Source organism: Varanus komodoensis, unplaced genomic scaffold, assembly GCF_004798865.1.
Source record: "Varanus komodoensis strain SLA01 unplaced genomic scaffold, ASM479886v1 scaffold12, whole genome shotgun sequence".
Taxonomy (NCBI): domain Eukaryota; kingdom Metazoa; phylum Chordata; class Lepidosauria; order Squamata; family Varanidae; genus Varanus; species Varanus komodoensis.
This window is the reverse complement of record NW_025335349.1, coordinates 24,215,417-24,231,803: the sequence shown is the minus strand read 5'-3', so window position 1 is coordinate 24,231,803 and position 16,387 is coordinate 24,215,417. Positions and strand designations below refer to the sequence as shown.

General features: G+C 48.5%; 1 protein-coding gene across 4 annotated transcripts in view; it reads left to right on the top strand.

Annotated features, from left to right (window-relative positions):
• NCKAP5L (NCK associated protein 5 like) overlaps positions 1 to 16,387 on the top strand; it is a 41,639-nt gene that overhangs the window by 20,717 nt on the left and 4,535 nt on the right. The window contains exons 1-10 of one of the 4 annotated variants that reach the window (XM_044421878.1): positions 429 to 658; positions 4,533 to 4,602; positions 7,332 to 7,436; positions 8,189 to 8,257; positions 8,429 to 8,467; positions 10,050 to 10,163; positions 10,904 to 11,011; positions 11,977 to 14,078; positions 14,759 to 14,921; positions 15,046 to 15,124. In XM_044421878.1, coding sequence (XP_044277813.1) covers positions 7,335 to 7,436; positions 8,189 to 8,257; positions 8,429 to 8,467; positions 10,050 to 10,163; positions 10,904 to 11,011; positions 11,977 to 14,078; positions 14,759 to 14,921; positions 15,046 to 15,124 — 2,776 coding nt within the window. In that variant the 5' untranslated portion in view covers positions 429 to 658; positions 4,533 to 4,602; positions 7,332 to 7,334. Of the gene's footprint in view, positions 1 to 428; positions 4,603 to 7,331; positions 7,437 to 8,188; positions 8,258 to 8,428; positions 8,468 to 10,049; positions 10,164 to 10,903; positions 11,012 to 11,976; positions 14,079 to 14,758; positions 14,922 to 15,045; positions 15,125 to 16,387 lie in introns of those variants that run through there. The other 3 variants (XM_044421879.1, XM_044421881.1, XM_044421880.1) reach the window with 3 other exon arrangements.

The window sequence follows — 16,387 nt, the reverse complement described above, 5'->3', positions numbered from 1 at the left end:
GAGAGAGAGAGAGAGAGAGAGAGAGAGAGAGAGAGAGAGAGACGAGTCTGAATGAAGAAGATGAGACGTGTGGGTTGGAAGGCTAGCAGTTTCCTGTGGTTGGTTTGGACCACTGGTGTAATCTGTGGGGTGAATGTTTGGCAGAGGTTGAGGGAGCACTGTGTACTCCTGGGCAGCATTGATGGAACTCTCTTTTGGTGCAGATGGTGTAATGGAGCATCTGGTTCTGCAGGATCTTCTCTCCCTCCCTCCCTCTGTGATACTCTCTTTGACCCCCACAGTGACTTTGGGGGGTACCGAGAACAGTGAGTCAGGTTATCTGGAGTGAGATTGCTGGGGAAGGACATTGGAGAGACTAAGGACCCCTTTTCTTCAGGGCAGTGTGTCCTTTGCTGCAGCTCCTTTCATCCCTAACGGGATTCGGACCAAACGGCTGTCCGGGCGTCCCTACATTCCCTGCAGCTCGGGAGCTGTGCTTAGTCTCTTTGTGCTGAGCATGGAGATGTTGGCACTACCCAGCTTTTTTCCTTTCTCCCCTCTCCTCAAGCCAGGAATGCAGCCAAGAAAACGTAGTCCTTCCAGCATGTTGGTTTGAGTCGGCTGAGTGCCCTTGGCTCCTAACTAGCTTGGAGGATCGTGCGAGACCTTGGCACGGCTGGTATGTACGCAGGAATGTTTGCTGGCATGCAGCACGGTTGCTGATGCTAAAGAGTGGTTAATAAGGGAATGTGCATGGCAGACAGAGGTATCTGTCTACAAGGGATTTCTGGGAGCTTGTTTAGGGTGGTGTGTGTTGGCCTGGCAATAGGAAATGGGGAGCACCTTTGCTTTGGAAGTGCAGAGAAGAAGCCTCAGTGCTGCTTATTGGAGCATCTCAAAGCAATCATTGACCCAAACATCCCAACTGCCAGGTTTAATTAGACCCACTGTGTGTTGCTGAGGAAACCAGAGACAGGAGGGCATGCGGTGTTGCAAGGCTACCAAGGGATAGTAATGGGAATAGGTTTACGCCTTGCTCCATTGTCATCCTTTATGCTCTAGCCCATTGACTGCAGTGACTACTAGAACTGGATGTAGAAACTAGAGATTCTGGCACCTGGGGAGTTAATTTTGATCCTAGTCTCCACTTGGGCATCAGTTGTAGTCCTGGAAAGTGTGAAAAAATTTAAGCATTTGTCTTCAGTTGGTGGGCCAGGACCCACCACTTAACATGAGCTAAGATGGGTTGCAACAGGAGCTGCACACACATATAGTGAGAAAGGAAGACATTTATCCGCAGGGGCATGTTTGGTTTAAAGGTGGGGTCATAGCTCTGAAAGATTGATCTACAGTGTCCTGGAGCATGAGCTGAGTTTCCTTCTTTCTTGACTGAAACTGCCCTAGTAGCTCCTATACACCTAGAACTGAGAGCAGGAGGGGTTTTTAATGTAGTGCATAGGCAAGCTTGAATCCTGGCATCTTCCATAAAATTAAAGTTACTAGCTCTGTTTCATGTTCTCTTGTTGCTCTACCTACTAAGTTCCATTTCCTTGCTAGAGTTACTTTTAAAAGTTAGGAATTGCTTTACAACTTTTTTGTCCATACTTGCTGGACTTTACTACAAATATTGTATTTTATGTCTGTTTTATGGACTGTTGTAAACCACCCAAAGAGCTTCAGCTGTGGGGTAGTATAGAAAGTAAATAAAATACTTGAGAAATATAACCCTAATTTAGCTCCTAGCTGCTGTCTCAAAACAACAACAGCAACAATACCAAAATACTCATGGTGTTTTTATATATAGACTATAATATGAAATGTTACTTGGCATTAAACCCAGCACTGTCCATATGCTACAGTTTTTAACACAAGTGATTTCACATGTCCTTGCCCCACCCGCAACTGCTGCCACACCACTTTCTGACTGTGCTGAGTTCTGAGAATTTATTCCATATCTCCTAGATTAGAGATGGGTAAAAGGCAGATCCCCAGTTATTTTGGACTTCAGCTCCCAGAAGCCCCTGACAGAATACTGACAGTTGGCATTCAAAACATCTGGGGATCTAATTTCTGTTTACCCTTAGAACCTTGAAGATGACTGAAACAAAAGGGATGCTAAACTCTGTGCATGAGTGTCTGTCTTGGCTGACTGAACTAATTAGTTCTTATGCTGGGATTATATTTTCTTTGGGTCCTTAGTACTGAAGCACACCAAGAGGACCAATTATTACTGCATCATAGAATAATGAAAGTCAAAATGTGCAAAAACATTTTTTCTTGGAGGTTGTTTTTGCCCCCCTCCCCCAGCTATGGTAAAGTCAGGTGTAACTTCTTAAGTACAGTCAGGCTGGTTTGAACATACCTGAACAGCTTTAAAAGCACAGCTATATTTGAATGTTCTGGAGTGAGATCTGAAAAAACCAAAGTTCTACCATTTTGGAGTAGGGGCGTGAGGAGACTGGCCTATTGGCTAGCACCCATCTCATATCTTCGGAGCAGTTTTTTAACTGTTGTGAGTTTTTCAGGGGAAAGGTAAGATGAAGAATGAACACATATGGAAAAACAATCCATGTAAGCAGGTTTAAAATGCAATTTTCTTTTTCTGAAAGGCAGACAGTCTTTATTTAGTACTAAGGGAGAAGTGAGAGAGATTGCTGATCCAGTATATATCTTACTCATAGGTAAAGCACAATTGCAGAGTTGGGTTTGTGCTGCAGGGGCAGCATCAGCTGTGAATACTGCTAAAATGCTGTGCCTATCTTCATCTCTGTATGCTTTTCCCCAGGAAACTACTTGACAATTTAAAACAAGCTTGGGGAACATGTGGTCCTCCTGGATGTTGTTGGACTGCAACTTCTGTCAACCCGTCAGCTAAAACTGATGGTAGTTGCCATGCATCTGGAGTGCTAGATGTTCCCCACCCCAATTTAAAGCATGAAAATAATAGTGTGATCTAATTTGGTTTCCCAGCTTACTCCAAAGTAGACCATATTTTTTCAATTTTGTCATTGGAAACTCAGGCAACAGTAAGGAGGATGCCTAGTTTCTTTTCCAAGTAAATATTTGTCAGTCAGGGGCCTTCAGACTTCGGCTTCCATCATTCTCAGCACAGGCAATTGTCAGGAATGCTGGAAGTTGTAGTTTGAAACATCTGGAAGACACCAGGTTGGGAAAAGCTGGATGATGCAATTTATGGTTTCTGCACATTCTCATCTGAAAGGGAAGGTTTCCTTTAACAGTAGTTCTGTGCCTCAAAAAAAAAAAAAGTGCACCAACAAATTCCAGACTCAACTAATGAACTTAATGCAGACTTCATTTTGTATAGCACTCCTCCCAAACTCCAGCTTCTGCTCTGGTACGGTAAAGCCACAGATATGCTGAATGAACATATTGTTGTCTCCAATTCAGAGGTTTCTGGCTTTCTTTCCCAGCTTTGTGGCTAGCTTCACAGACTTCATATGGAGTTAGTTTTCTGCTCTTAAGAGCTGGGAAGAGACCATGCACCCAATAGATCGGACGTCTAAGAAAGTCAAAGCTGATACCTAGAAATGTGAACACTTTGAAGAACTGTGCTTAAAAGGTTGATGCTGCTCCTACCCCCCTCCCCATTAGAATGGTGGTGTGTGTCCTTGCATGCCAGTCCTTCTTGAGAGCAAGAGACCCATCAACATTGACCTTCACAAGGGTGACATAGTGACTGTTGTGCTGGGTTTAGTTCCGGTTGATCTGGATTTAAATCCCAGTTCAACTGTAAAGCTTACTGGTTGGCATCAGGACAGTTACCAGTATGGGGGATCTACTGCTCTGAGCATGAAGGAGGCTTTATTTTTTAAAGCCTTAAAAGTTTAAACCAATCTTTGGAAATGCCAGTTAGATCTAGACAACTAACAGATGGCATTAAGCAAAATCTGTTTTGTTAGCGGCAATGGCCCGCATGCAAGTGCTGCTCAAGCTTGGCGCTGGGGTGCGTGATTCTTGGGTTTACTCCTTACCCTTGCCAGTTAAAGCAGCCTCCCCCAAACTGGTGCTTTCCAGATGTTTGCGCTACAACTCCCATAAGTTTGAGCCAGCATTACCACAGATCAGGAATGATGGGACAAGTAGTCCAACACATATGGGGAGGACTCCAGGAGAAGGAAGGGTGAGTTTGAAGGCTCTGAGGTAGCCAGACTTAGGGTTTGAACCTGTGTGTCCAAACTCCTCAGAGAGAAGGCCCACAATTGCAGAAAAAACAAGAAGCTGGCTGTCTGGCCCTATCTGCCCGCCCACCCGTCTTTCTCTCTTTGCTTTCGTGGTAATTGCTACATAGAAGCTTACAAAGGGAGAATGGCCAAAGGCAAGTTTTTGGTGGAAGAACATGGAGAAATCCTAGTGCTAAAAATACTACTTTGTAGCTTTCTGTACATGCTGTTCTCCTTCCTGAGTTGAATGTGCCTCTTTAAGGCAACAATTCCTCATTGGGTGTATTGGCTCTTAAGTCCATTTTTGTTCTCCGTGAAAGTAATTTCTGGCATTTTTATAACTGGTTTGGCTTGACTTGGCTTGGCTTTCAGGTAAAAATAACGAAGGAAGGCTTGGAGATTTGGCCTGGTGTAGTGTCCACCACCGGATCCTTAGGAAAAGGTAAGGGAAAGGCTGATACAGAGCTAGGTGGAGATATTTCATTGTCTCAGACAGAAAGCATAGTGAGACCCATCCCCATGAATGTGCATGAGGCACCTTCCATTAGGAAGCTCTCTTGAGCAATCCTCATTGAAATAAACACAAAGCATGCAAGAGTTCCTACTTATATATTTATATACCACTTCCCATTTAAAAATCCAGAAGTGGTTTACAGAAGATTAGAAAACAATGCATTATGATAAAAGTAGAACAACAAAATGGTTGGGAAAAGCCATGGGAAGCAAGTATGCTTCTTGACAGCATATGATCATGGATGCCTGATACATTGCAGAGGTGAGGTCACTGCAGAGGGAAGATGCCACCACAGAGAAGGCCTTGTTGCTGTACTGCTGCTAAATGGGTCTCTCAGGATGTAGCATGGACAGCAAGGTGTCCCCCTGAAGTTCGTAGTGGTTTAATAGTGTATATAGGAGGAGATGATATTTCAGATAAGATAATCCCAACTTATTTAGGACTAAACAGGGTGTCCCCAAAAAATTGACATTATTCGTATTCTAATAACATAGCCAATGATGTCAAATTTTTTGGGACACCCCATGTATGTCAATTAAAATAATGTTCTGAATCTGGTTTGGTATCAAACTACTTGCACAAGAAAACTTTAGCTTGTGGTCAAATCTGGTTTCTACCTGCTTCACTTTCCCTTATGGTAGGCCTCCCTTTGGGTTGATTCAAGATGGGTACACCGAGACTTACAAGCTGTGTCTTTTATGTAGAATAATGTGTCTTTTATGTAGAATAATGTAATTCAGGATGTGAGCGGAAGGTGAATTCGGTTTTCATTTGCCATGAGGCAAAGTGCCAGATCTCTGAATGATTTATTTATATTGTTGTAATGTTCTGTCAAGTCGTCTCCAACTTATGGTGACCCTATGTATGAAAGCTCTTCAAAATGTCCAATCCATAACAGCCTTGTTCGCTTTTGTAAATTCAAATAAATGTCTCTAGATGTTTTAGAGTAATAAATTTGCAGTAGATTACCAAGGATTTCTGACTCCCAGCTGTTTAACTGTAGCAACAACTGTTCTTTCTTTCCCAGATTAAACTGCTGAAACAAAGAAAGCTGGGTGGGGAACTGGGAGAGAAAGGGAATGGTAGGAAGGCTTTTTTTGGTGGAAGGACAGTGAGTTCAGCTGCAGCACTGAAAACATTCTTGGCCTGTTCCTTTAAGAGTCTGTCTACCTTTGCTTCTAAGATACTGTTTTGCATTTAGATCCAAGTGGTGGATTCTAGAAACAAGCAAAGTAGATCCTGCAAGCATGAAGTCTCCCCTGCTGTATCTGACACAGCTGCTTGGATGGTGAACTGGCAGGCTCTTTAAATGAGCCTGAGTTCAATTAGTTTAGCTCTATAAGCCAGGATCAGGGATTCAGTTGAAGAGCTGCATGGATTGTGAACTCTCTCTCTCTCTGTAGGAAAATTAAGCAGGGGCTTGAGTGATGCTGCAAATATGAGCATATGATGCTGCCATCTGTTGAGTCAAGCTGCCTGTTGGTTCATGTGTTCTGACAGGCAGCAGTTCTTCAAAGTCTCCAGAAGAGGTCCTTCCCATCCTCTACTACCCAAAATTATTTTAATTGGAGAGTTGCTAGTTAGGACATGTGCTCCATCATGGAGCTGAGGCTTTCAGTCTGGTTGGCTCCAACTGAAAAGTTTAGTGCTGTTTCTAAGCACTGAAAGTATATTCTGTTTGGTGGAGTGCTTTCACTGGGCACGTAGGAAATGAGGCACTGTAAACAGCAAAGATTTGAAGTTTCTCTTGGGGAAACAGTGTGGTCATCTTCAAGTTCCCTTTGAACCATTCTCAGCAGAATGGAATGGGCCAGATTCTCAGTCCTCTGGCATATGGTTCTTTGCCCAGTTCTTACCTCTGGAGTCATGAGATCGAGCAGCTCCATCTCTGTTGGCTGCTTAAGCAAAAGACTCTGAATTAGGAAGATGGGAACATCTGGTAGAATAGGAGAGGGTTTTACTCTCTGTGCTGCTTGGTTGGGACACTGCATGTGCAGCCTGTGTAAGAAGAACCAAGCTGTTCAGAGGACAAGCCAGGTAAAAGTGGGACATATACCAATAATTAATTGGCACTGTTTTTCCTCTATTCTGCTTCTGTAACATGCAGCAGAGGCTGTGATGTCTTTGAGTGCTTCAAGGCAGGGCTTTTGTAGTGCAATCACCTTGCCTTGTTCGTGGAATTTTAGGGTGGGTTGTGCATGTGTGCTCCATATCATGTCCTTTATTTGTATCCCGAGTGTGTTTTCTCACTGCCTTTCCTCTTTCCCCCTTAACATGGAATGGTTGCACAGTGCCTTCTGGCTGATAGTGCTAGAACCTCTCCAGCTGGAACCACTTTTTGTCAGCTTTGTGACAGGAGGAAACTCAACAGAAGCAAATTTTCCTACCTGGAGATACATTGATGGGGAAAGCTGTGTCTGTCCCATCTCTGAAAGGCAACAACCCTCCATCCAAAAATGTCTCTCAATTCTTTGGTTGTTGCCAAGTGCCTTTTCTCTAGAAGGCATACTGGTGGCATTGTTGGAGCTAGTGGTGGATGCCCTTCCTCCAGCTTGGGATTTGCTGGTATACCTGTTGCTGTGAAAGGGAGCATGGTTATTGGCATATTCTTAGTCTGGGGAGAGAGTAGGTGATCACTGTCCTTTCTGTGTCTACAGGAAATGATGTCTGAAACTAAGCTGCAGGGTGAGATGAAGCCAGAAGGGGGCAGCAGTGAGCCGTCGACAACCCCAGAACTTCTTCAGCGACTCCGAGAGCTCGAGGTACCAGATCTGGTCCTGTCCAGGGAGTGTGACTCTTTCCTCAGAAAAAAATAGAGACTTGCAGATTGGGGACCTGAAAGAAACAATGTCTTGATTTAGGTTAAAGGAGCAGAAATTGCCCAGATGACACACCTGCTGGGGGAGGGGCAAGCCTTCAACCGAGTTGACTGGAAACCCACAAAACCAAACCAGTTTTTCTGACCCTCTGCTGCTGTGAGGCAGCAGCTTCTAGCCCCAGGCCTCTCAGCCTGAAGGCATTCATTTCTCAGTATGCTCTGTGCAGAAGGTGTGGGGACTGTAGAAACAGCCTGGTGGAGCAGATAGGTCTGGGCTGCTTGAGCAGGCCTGAGCATCCCTATCATATCTCCTCCCAATATGGCATGCATAGGGGCCCTTTGCATGAGCAACGAGCTGGACTTGTGACTGGGGATGTGCTCTGAGCCTGTGGAGAGCTGCTGCTGCTTTTTGAAGGGCACTTGCTGGCCAAGGCTGTTACCTTGGATCCCTTGGTGCTCTTCATATGGATACGAGCTTAACTCTTGCCTTTCCAGTTCAGCAGTGATCCCTAACCTGGTGCCCTCTAGTTATGCTGGGCACAGGTTGGAGAAGGCAGTGGGAGGCCTTTCCCAAAGGGCAAGGGCGCTGAGGCAGTGCAGGGAAGGGGAAGGGGAATCCAGGTCTCCGTGGTTCCTCTTCCTGCACCTCCTGGACCCTTCCCTCACATGCTGTCTGATTCTTTTCTACATCCTCAGGCGGAGAATTTGGCTTTGGCACAAGCCAATGAGAACCAGCGAGAGACATATGAGCGCTGCCTGGATGAGGTACTGCCTTCTCTTTGTTTGGTTGGGCCATTCTTTCAAGGTCCTGCCTATCCTCATCATTATTTATGATTATTTTATTTATCTACTACTCAATAGCTGAAGTTCTTTGGGCAGTATAGAAACATCCTGAAGATTTTTTTTAACTCATACTTGCTCTTTGCCACTCTGCAGGTGGCCAATCATGTGGTGCAGGCGCTGTTAAACCAAAAGGTGAGCATCCATCCTGGGCCAGGCATCAGTGGGGAAGTGGGAAAAAAGGCTGTTGGCAGAAACTCCCTGCTTTTAAATCACTGGCCAATCAGTGTGGACTCCTATATAATTATGATGGAATCTCCGTGGAAAATAAATCGGTTAGATAGCAATCTGTGCTCCCTTACCAGGAAGAAGGTCCATGGAACTGCGTGGGAGTTATTACTGAGTAAAAATGTATAAGATCATCTATTTAGTCCACTCCCTTTTTCTTTGTAGAATTTCTCCTAAGGCAATTTATTCTTCCATATGCCGTATGTCACTACCTTGTGCCAGAAATACACTGTAGTTGCCCTCACTTTGATTCTCCCTTATATTTAACCCAGACTTTCTCAAGCTGATGCTGGCCAGATTATTTGGGCTGCTGCTCCCAGGGATGATGGTAGTCATATAAATCATCTGGAGGCTGCTTGAGCTATTGGCTCACTTCTGCTTATGGGGGAGCAGTTAATCCCATGGTGCCATGCTGAAAGGTGGCAACAAGATGCATGAAAAGCAGATGATGCACAAACTCCTGTCACTCTTTCCCAAGTATCTTTTCTTATCTAAAAATATTTAATGTTTACATTGCATTTTAGAGCATTCCAAAGGTTTCACATACATTCTCAGTCATCTTCAGAGCAGCCTATTATTGCCTTCTATTATAGGATAGGGGACCCTCCATGAGAACTAGCAGTTTGTTTAAGAGTTCCAAGTAAGTTTACAACAGAAGGATCTGTTGGACATCCTTATTCACTGCTCCATTGCTTAACATAGAATGTTTGTGGCTGCCTGGTGACACTTAAAGCTTGCCACAGCCCCAAGTGGTGCTTTTTTGGAAGCAGCCTTTTGCTGAACCCTACCTCTGATCCCTTTGTTCAAGCTTACTGTCTGCACTGCCTGGCAGTAACTCTCTAGGGTTTCAAGCAGGACTTTTTCCCAGCCCTGATGAAACAGATCTGGGACCTTTTGCTTGCAAAGCATGTGCTCTAATCACAGTGTTACAGTTTTGCTAGATGATCATAGGATAGGTTGGTGTCCCACTTCCAATTCTGGAAAAGAGTTCCAAGGTTGGAGCTGGGACTCTGGCCATGGAATACCATCCCTGCTGACTGCAGCTCCAAAGTTGCAACTGTGACTTGAGAAGCCAGATGGGCCATTTCAGGAGGCAGAGAGGAAGGAGGGAGGTTCCACTGTTCTTCCTGTGAGTAGGGGGGAAAGACAGAAAGCTGAAAGCCAAGTTTTTTGCAGGGTGAGGGAAATGTGGAGGCAGCGCTCATCCCCAAGCTTCTCCCATCCTCAATTGGATGGATGCCTGTGATCCTCTAACTTTGGAGGTTTATGGACAGCCACATGGGATGCTGCCCCGCCTGCCAAAAGACAGCCTAGTAGAAACGTCTCTGACTAGTGGTGGGAGGAGACCAGGGGTGGACCCAGGCTGGCCTGTCTTGACAGTGAGTTCCTGAGCCTGGGAACAGCCAAGCAAGGAATGGTCAGGGTAGTATAGCTGCTCTTTGACACAGGCTTGGATGGTGCAACCCAGCAATACCAGCTGTTTTCTCAGGACCTCCGTGAAGAATGCATCAAGCTGAAAAAGCGGGTCTTTGACCTTGAGCGTCAAAACCAGGCCCTCAGTGATCTCTTCCATCAGAAACTGACTTCTGGCTCTCTCTCCCAGGTAGGTCCATCTGCCTCTCTTTTTGTCTGCTCAGCTGTACTCCTCTGGGCAACTCCTCTGCTTTCTTGCCTGTATAGCCACTTTGCCCTTGCAACTCAGCTCGTTGATCCTGGGTATGTCCTTTGCGTAAGTTGTATGGGGCCTTCCCTGATCATTTATTATGCTGTCCCCAAATACTTTCCTGTTTAGAGCTAATTACAACAACTTAACTACTTACCCACTCCATAACAGTTTTAATTGGAAAAGACCTCAAGTCATTTGGGAATTCAACATGGGGCCCTTTTCTAACATCCAAGCATGCTCAGGCACACACGTGCAGATGGTGCCAAGGGAGGGGCTTCCCTGTGGCATCATGGCAGCTCATTGGGGAATATATGGGAATCTGCTAATCCAAGTGGGCAGGATCCATTCCCATTCATGGGTTAGGGTCAGCCTTCCTCAACTTGGTGACTTGCAGGTAGGTTGGGCTTCATTTCCCAGCGTGGCTGGTTGGGAGTTGCTGAGAGATGTAGCTTAACCCAAGGTTGCTGATAGCTGGGTTTGGGCACTCAGCAGGGTACTGATGCGGTGTGAATGTGTTTCTTTTCCATTCATACATACTTCCAAGCAGTGTGGGTTGCACACGGGGGTGAGGGGGGAGAATGGCCCCCATCTTTGTGTGCACTCACTCATGTAGAGGGTTCATGGGCTCAGCTGCATCTGGTGGCTGAGGCCATTTTTGGTGTTAATTCTTTCCCCAGCTCTCATCCCATCCCACTTCCTTGCTTTTGGACCCATCCTCCCAGCCAGGTATGGTAGAGAAGCTCCCAGCTGCCTTTCCCCTGGGACGCTGCATCTTGCAGAGAGAGGTATGTCCTGCCTGCCTTCCCGCTACCCAGCCCTGGATTAGCTGCAAGGACTGAGTGCCCGATGCCCCTTTCTCCTCTGCCCACTCAGCTTCATAGATGCATTATGTTGTTTTAGCTGCTCAAAGAGTGTAGGTGTATGTTTCTTGGCACAGGGCCCAGAGCCATTTATTGCTGCATTGCTGTTCATCTCCACACTCTGTATCCTGTAGGAACAGCTGATGTCCCAAGGTGCCAGGCTCTGCATCTCTTGCTGAGTGGTGAGAGTTTTGGACATGGCCCAGTTTTTTCAAAGAAGGATCACTGTCACAGCTTCAAAAGAAAACACTGGGCTTTCCCCATCCCATTTGTGGGATGGTCTTTTAGCAGTGGTGCGCCGAACAGTCAAGAAAGTGTTCTAGTTAGCAGGCATAGGGAAGGAGGGGGAAGGCAGGACAATCTCCTTAGCACTCAAAGCTGGAAGGCGAAAGCAGTTCATGCAGGGCTGGGCTTTAGATAGACCTGTGGAACAGAAGGCAAGGATAAAAATGCGTGGGGCTCCAAAGGGCACCCGAGCTGCTGAGGTAGGCCCCATTGCACCTGGTGGGTTCCTGCTTAGCTCAGAATTCATGTCTCATGGATGATGGAGCCACGGTGGTTGGCTGCATGGCTTGCCTGGGGAGGGAGCATGCTCGGTAGCACAGTGCCTGCTTTGGTGACCCAGCGTCCTGGGTTGATCCCGGGGGTCTCCGGTTAAAAGGCTTTTTGGGTGGGAAGGCCCTGTTCTGCCTGCAGATCAGAGGAGATGGTGGTGGGCTGGATTGACAAAAAGGGAGACCCAGTCCAAGGTAGTTTTCTGTGGTTTGCTATAGTAAAGTCTGGCACAGAGACAGAAGTTGTATGTGTGTGTTGGGCTACAAAACCCAGAGGCTTTTTCCAATTGTCCGTTCTCTCCCCCTCTCTCTCCACCCACCCCCAACTCTCCTCAGGTTATCTCAGAGGAGCAATATGTTGGCACTCCTGGGCCCAGCCCCCAGGCCTTGGAGGCTCTCTCCCCATTTCTGCGCAAGAAGGCCCAGATTCTGGAGGTGCTTCGCTCTTTGGAAGAGATGGACCCCTTACTCGCCTTTCCTTCTCCTTGGCGAGACCCTGGGCAACCTGGTTCTCCAGAAGGGGTGACAGCAGAAGCCTGGCCATGCCTGCTCCTGGCACAGGGGGAAGGTCTGCCCAGGCAGCGTCCCCTGAAAGGGGAGGGCAGCTCTTCCTCCTCTTCAGATGAAGCTGGCGAAGCCGATCCCCCGGAGAAAGGGCACCCTGGGCAGGTGCTGCTGAGTGCTTTGGCCGAGCGCAAGTTGGACTTGGGTGATGTGGAGACTTACCTTCAGCAAGTCCTGCGGGAGGCAGGTGACAGTGCCCTGCTGAACGGGGAGCCCAGTGGGCCCTGCTTGATGGATGGCAGTGAGAGCCAGGTCAGCAGCTACAAGCACATCCAGGCTGTCAGTTGCCTGGAGGCCCTGGGCCCACCCTCTGCCTGCAGGGAGACCGCCTACCTGAGTGTCCTGGCACCAGGCGAAGGCAAGGACAAGTCTCGGCCAGGCCCGCCCATTCCCTCTCCCTCCAAGGTGCTCAAGTTGCTGAAGATGCCACCACCTCCCAGTCCAGCCGCCTTGCGGCTCAGTCCCCAGCTCACCCGCAGCTCAAAAATCCCGTGCCGCAGCAACACTTACGAGGTGTACCACTCTCCCACGCCCAGCCGCAAGGGCTCCCCTGACAGTCCCTTCCCCACTGACTCCAGCCTTGCTGGGGGCCATCCCTCCCCTAAGGCTGGCCGGCATCTAGCTCCTCTGCCCCCCAAAGTCACACCCACCTCCCCAGATCCTTTCAGCTACCACAAGCCTCACGACTACGAGAACATCTTGGAGCTCTCCCTCAGCAGTGCCATCGGCTCCCATCCGCACTCTCCCCGAGACACCAAGCTAGATGGGTCCGAAGCACTTCCCCCTGCCTGCCGCTCAGCACCCCCTCGGGTGGTGCCAGCCAGCGAGGTCTCCCTGGAGCCCTGCCCTTTTGTGGGTGGCCGGGAGAAGGCAGGCCCGGAAAGCAAGTACTCCCCGCCTCTCATTCGCCGGAATACTGACAACTCCAAGAGGGCTGGCAACGGCCCGAGCAAGCGGACCCCCGAGGTGGCCAACATGCCCTTCAAAGAGCGGCTCACTGTGCTGGGGAGACTGAAGGGAACGGAGGGGAAGGAGTCAGCCAGCTTTGAGAAGGGGAGAGCTCCCGCCCGGCCCTGCGAGCGCCCCGAGGGCCTAGGTGAGGCCCACCCCCGGCTGGGCACAGGGAGCAGCAGCCTCAAGCACCAGGAGCCATGCCATGGCAGTGAACCTGCACCTCGGTGCTACTCTTCTCACTCTGTTGGCTCCCGTGGGAATGACCCTGAGCACCATATCTCCAAGAGCCGTCTGTTGGGGACCCCAGCCACAAGGAATCCCACCAAGCCCCCACCACCTGGGAAGCATGCCAAGAGCCCTCATGGCAGTCCCACCAAATTACCTTCCAAATCCCCCACAAAGCCCCCTGCCCAGGAGCCTAAGCCATGCCTACCACCAGCCAAAACGCCCACCAGTGCTGGGCGCAAGAACCCACCTTGCCTGGACCCAACCAAGGGCAAAGCAGGGCCTCCAGCCAGCATCGAAGAGAAGGTGATGAAAGGCATTGAGGAGAATGTTTTGCGGAGGCATAAAGGAGGCCTGGCAGCTGGTGAGGCGAAGCAGAAAAATTCGAGCAGCCTAGCCAGCTGGTTTGGCCTGCGCAAGAGCAAGCTGCCTGCCCTCAGCCGGAGGCCAGAGGCCCCCAAAGGCAAGGAAGGGAAATTGGTCTCCCGCAGGCTGGAGGCTGAGAGCCTCAACATTTCCAAACTCATGGAGAAAGCAGAGGATCTGCGGAAAGCACTGGAGGAAGAGAAGGCCTACATCAATGGGCTGGCTCTGGACAAGCCCCGACCCCATGCCTGTGACCCCGGCCACAGCCAGCTCACCCTCATGTACCAGGAAGTGACTGCCGAGAACTTCATGCAGCAGCTGCTCAACCGGTAGGTTCTTGAGGGGGGGAATGGGCGGGCTGGCATCTGCCCAGGCGTTCTTAAGGAACTCAAGAAAGAAAACGAAAGACAGAAAGAGCAGTACTGTGGTTAGACAGTTGTCAGCATTTTGGCCCAATCAGCCCCAAGATGCAAATATGTGTAGAAATGAGGGAACTGGGGGGCAGGCCCTGGGGCAATGGAAGAAGAGTGAAGCTTGTTGGTGACGAGCAAGTAGCTGTGCAGAGCACTGGGTCTCTCTTACTTGAGTACTAGAAGCTCTGCTCATCCTACTTCCTAAGCTCTAAGCCTCAGCGGATGTGCCACATAGCTTCTGAGCTGCTTTTCGCATTCATGAGGACTAGAAATCCCCCCTTACCCACTCATTTTGTAAAATGACTGCGATTCTTGGCATACCAAATTCTTAGTTTCTGTGTTGGTGTGGCAAGCCACCAGGATCCAGAGGGCTAGTTGAGCAAGGGAGAGTAGCTGTGGGCCTGTGGGCAAGGATTCCCGGGTTTTGCCACGAGGGGTTTGATGAGGGAACGTGGGTGATGGTGGGCTTGGGGGAAGCTAGGCTTCATGGATTGTGCTTTGAGCCTTGACAGCCCTTTGCCATCTAGAGAGGTTCAGGGAGAAGAGAAGGGAAAAGGAAGGAAGGCTTGATCATCCTTGTCCCTGGTCTGCTGCAGGGTGGATGGGAAAGAGGCCCCATTTGAGACTCACTTGGAGCAGAAGAATGACCTGCAGGGCCTGCAGCGAGGCCTGCATGATGCCAAAGATCCCCGCCTCCTCCGGCCTCCACGCAATGGCATTGTTGGGCACCTTCATGCCTGCCCAGAGGCACCCGCCAAGGTGAGTTGGACTCGGCTGCCACCAGATTCACCCTGGTATTCTTCACAGTCGGTGAGTCCCTGTGGCCCATGTCCACAACCGCTTTCAAGGTCCTCGCTTACCCATCTCCCTGTTTGCCCTGCAGCTTCGCGATGCAACTTTGCAAGAGGAGAATCCATCTGATGACAGCCTGGCTGAGTCAGTGACCTCCCAGCACTTTGCAGGTGAGCTTTATGGCAGAGATGGGGAACCTCAGGCCTGTGGGGCAAATCTGGCCTGCTTGGGATTACAGTCCAGCCCTCCAAGGGTCCTCAGATGGCTGTGTCTCCTTCCCCTGCCCCACACCATTTCACCCAAACACTGGTGCTTTCCTAGCCTTTGTGCAGATTTTCTGTATTCTCAGTGATAGAAGTGCCTCTCCTAAGGTTTAAATACAGGCAGTGGGAACAAAAAGCCAAAATGTGGTATTTTTTCGTCCCTCCCTCTTTATCTTTGGCCCTGCCCCCCTTTGCTTCAGCCCATCACTGCAGTGTACCCCCCCAGGAACTTCTCTGAAATTGAAATTTGCCCTTGAATGGACGGAGGTTCCCCACCCCTACTTCTTGGTGTTTGTAGCTGAGTGGATGAATTGTAGAGGGCAGCCATGGTTCATTCAGAAGAGCCAGACTTGACCTGTGCACAGCCCAGCAGATTGCGGGCCCGATGGTGCTTTTTTGACGAGGGGAATGCATGCTGGTAGGAGCCTTACGTGTCCTATTTCTATCCCATTGGTGTACTTGCTAAAGGATGCAATGACTCCTGCTTGTTCTGCACAAGGAGATCCAAGTGAGATAAAAGTCCAAATGGGCAAATTCCCACAATTCTTTGCACACTTCCATAAATTGTACTCTGTCTGCACACAGGAAAGAAAAGCCATAAAGAATTGCTTCCCAGAGAGGTAATACATGGCTTTTATGTGCTTAAGAATAACCTCCTGCAGAGATTTCAAGAACAGGAACTTAAATCGTTTAGGAATAGATTTGATTGTATTCCAAAAGAAATCTGTCAGCTTAAAGGTGTCTTCCAAAGGAGGATTTTATTTATCCAGTCATCCTGCCTCACTCCTGGAATATTACAGGGGTTCCAGATGTTACTGTCTTCTACCTGTAAACATTCTGTATTTCCCATCGTTTCCATCTTATTCCTTACCAGAAACTAACCATTCAACAAAAATAACTGGACAGTCTTTTGATTGATAGGGTTAGGAGTCCTCTGTCTGGAAGCATCCTATATCTAGTTTTGGTGTTGTGGTTTAATCACTCTGTTTTTTTTCCAAATTTTGCATTTGCTTTTAATTCACATGTTTGTTGTCCTTATTTAAGGCAGCTTGGGTCAAGCCAGGGCTTCCAGGGTTCCCTATCAGAGGGTTGCATATCCTGTGGACCCCAACCCCCATCAAGCTTGACCATTGACCATGCTGACTGGGTTGGTGGGGAGTACAAAGACAT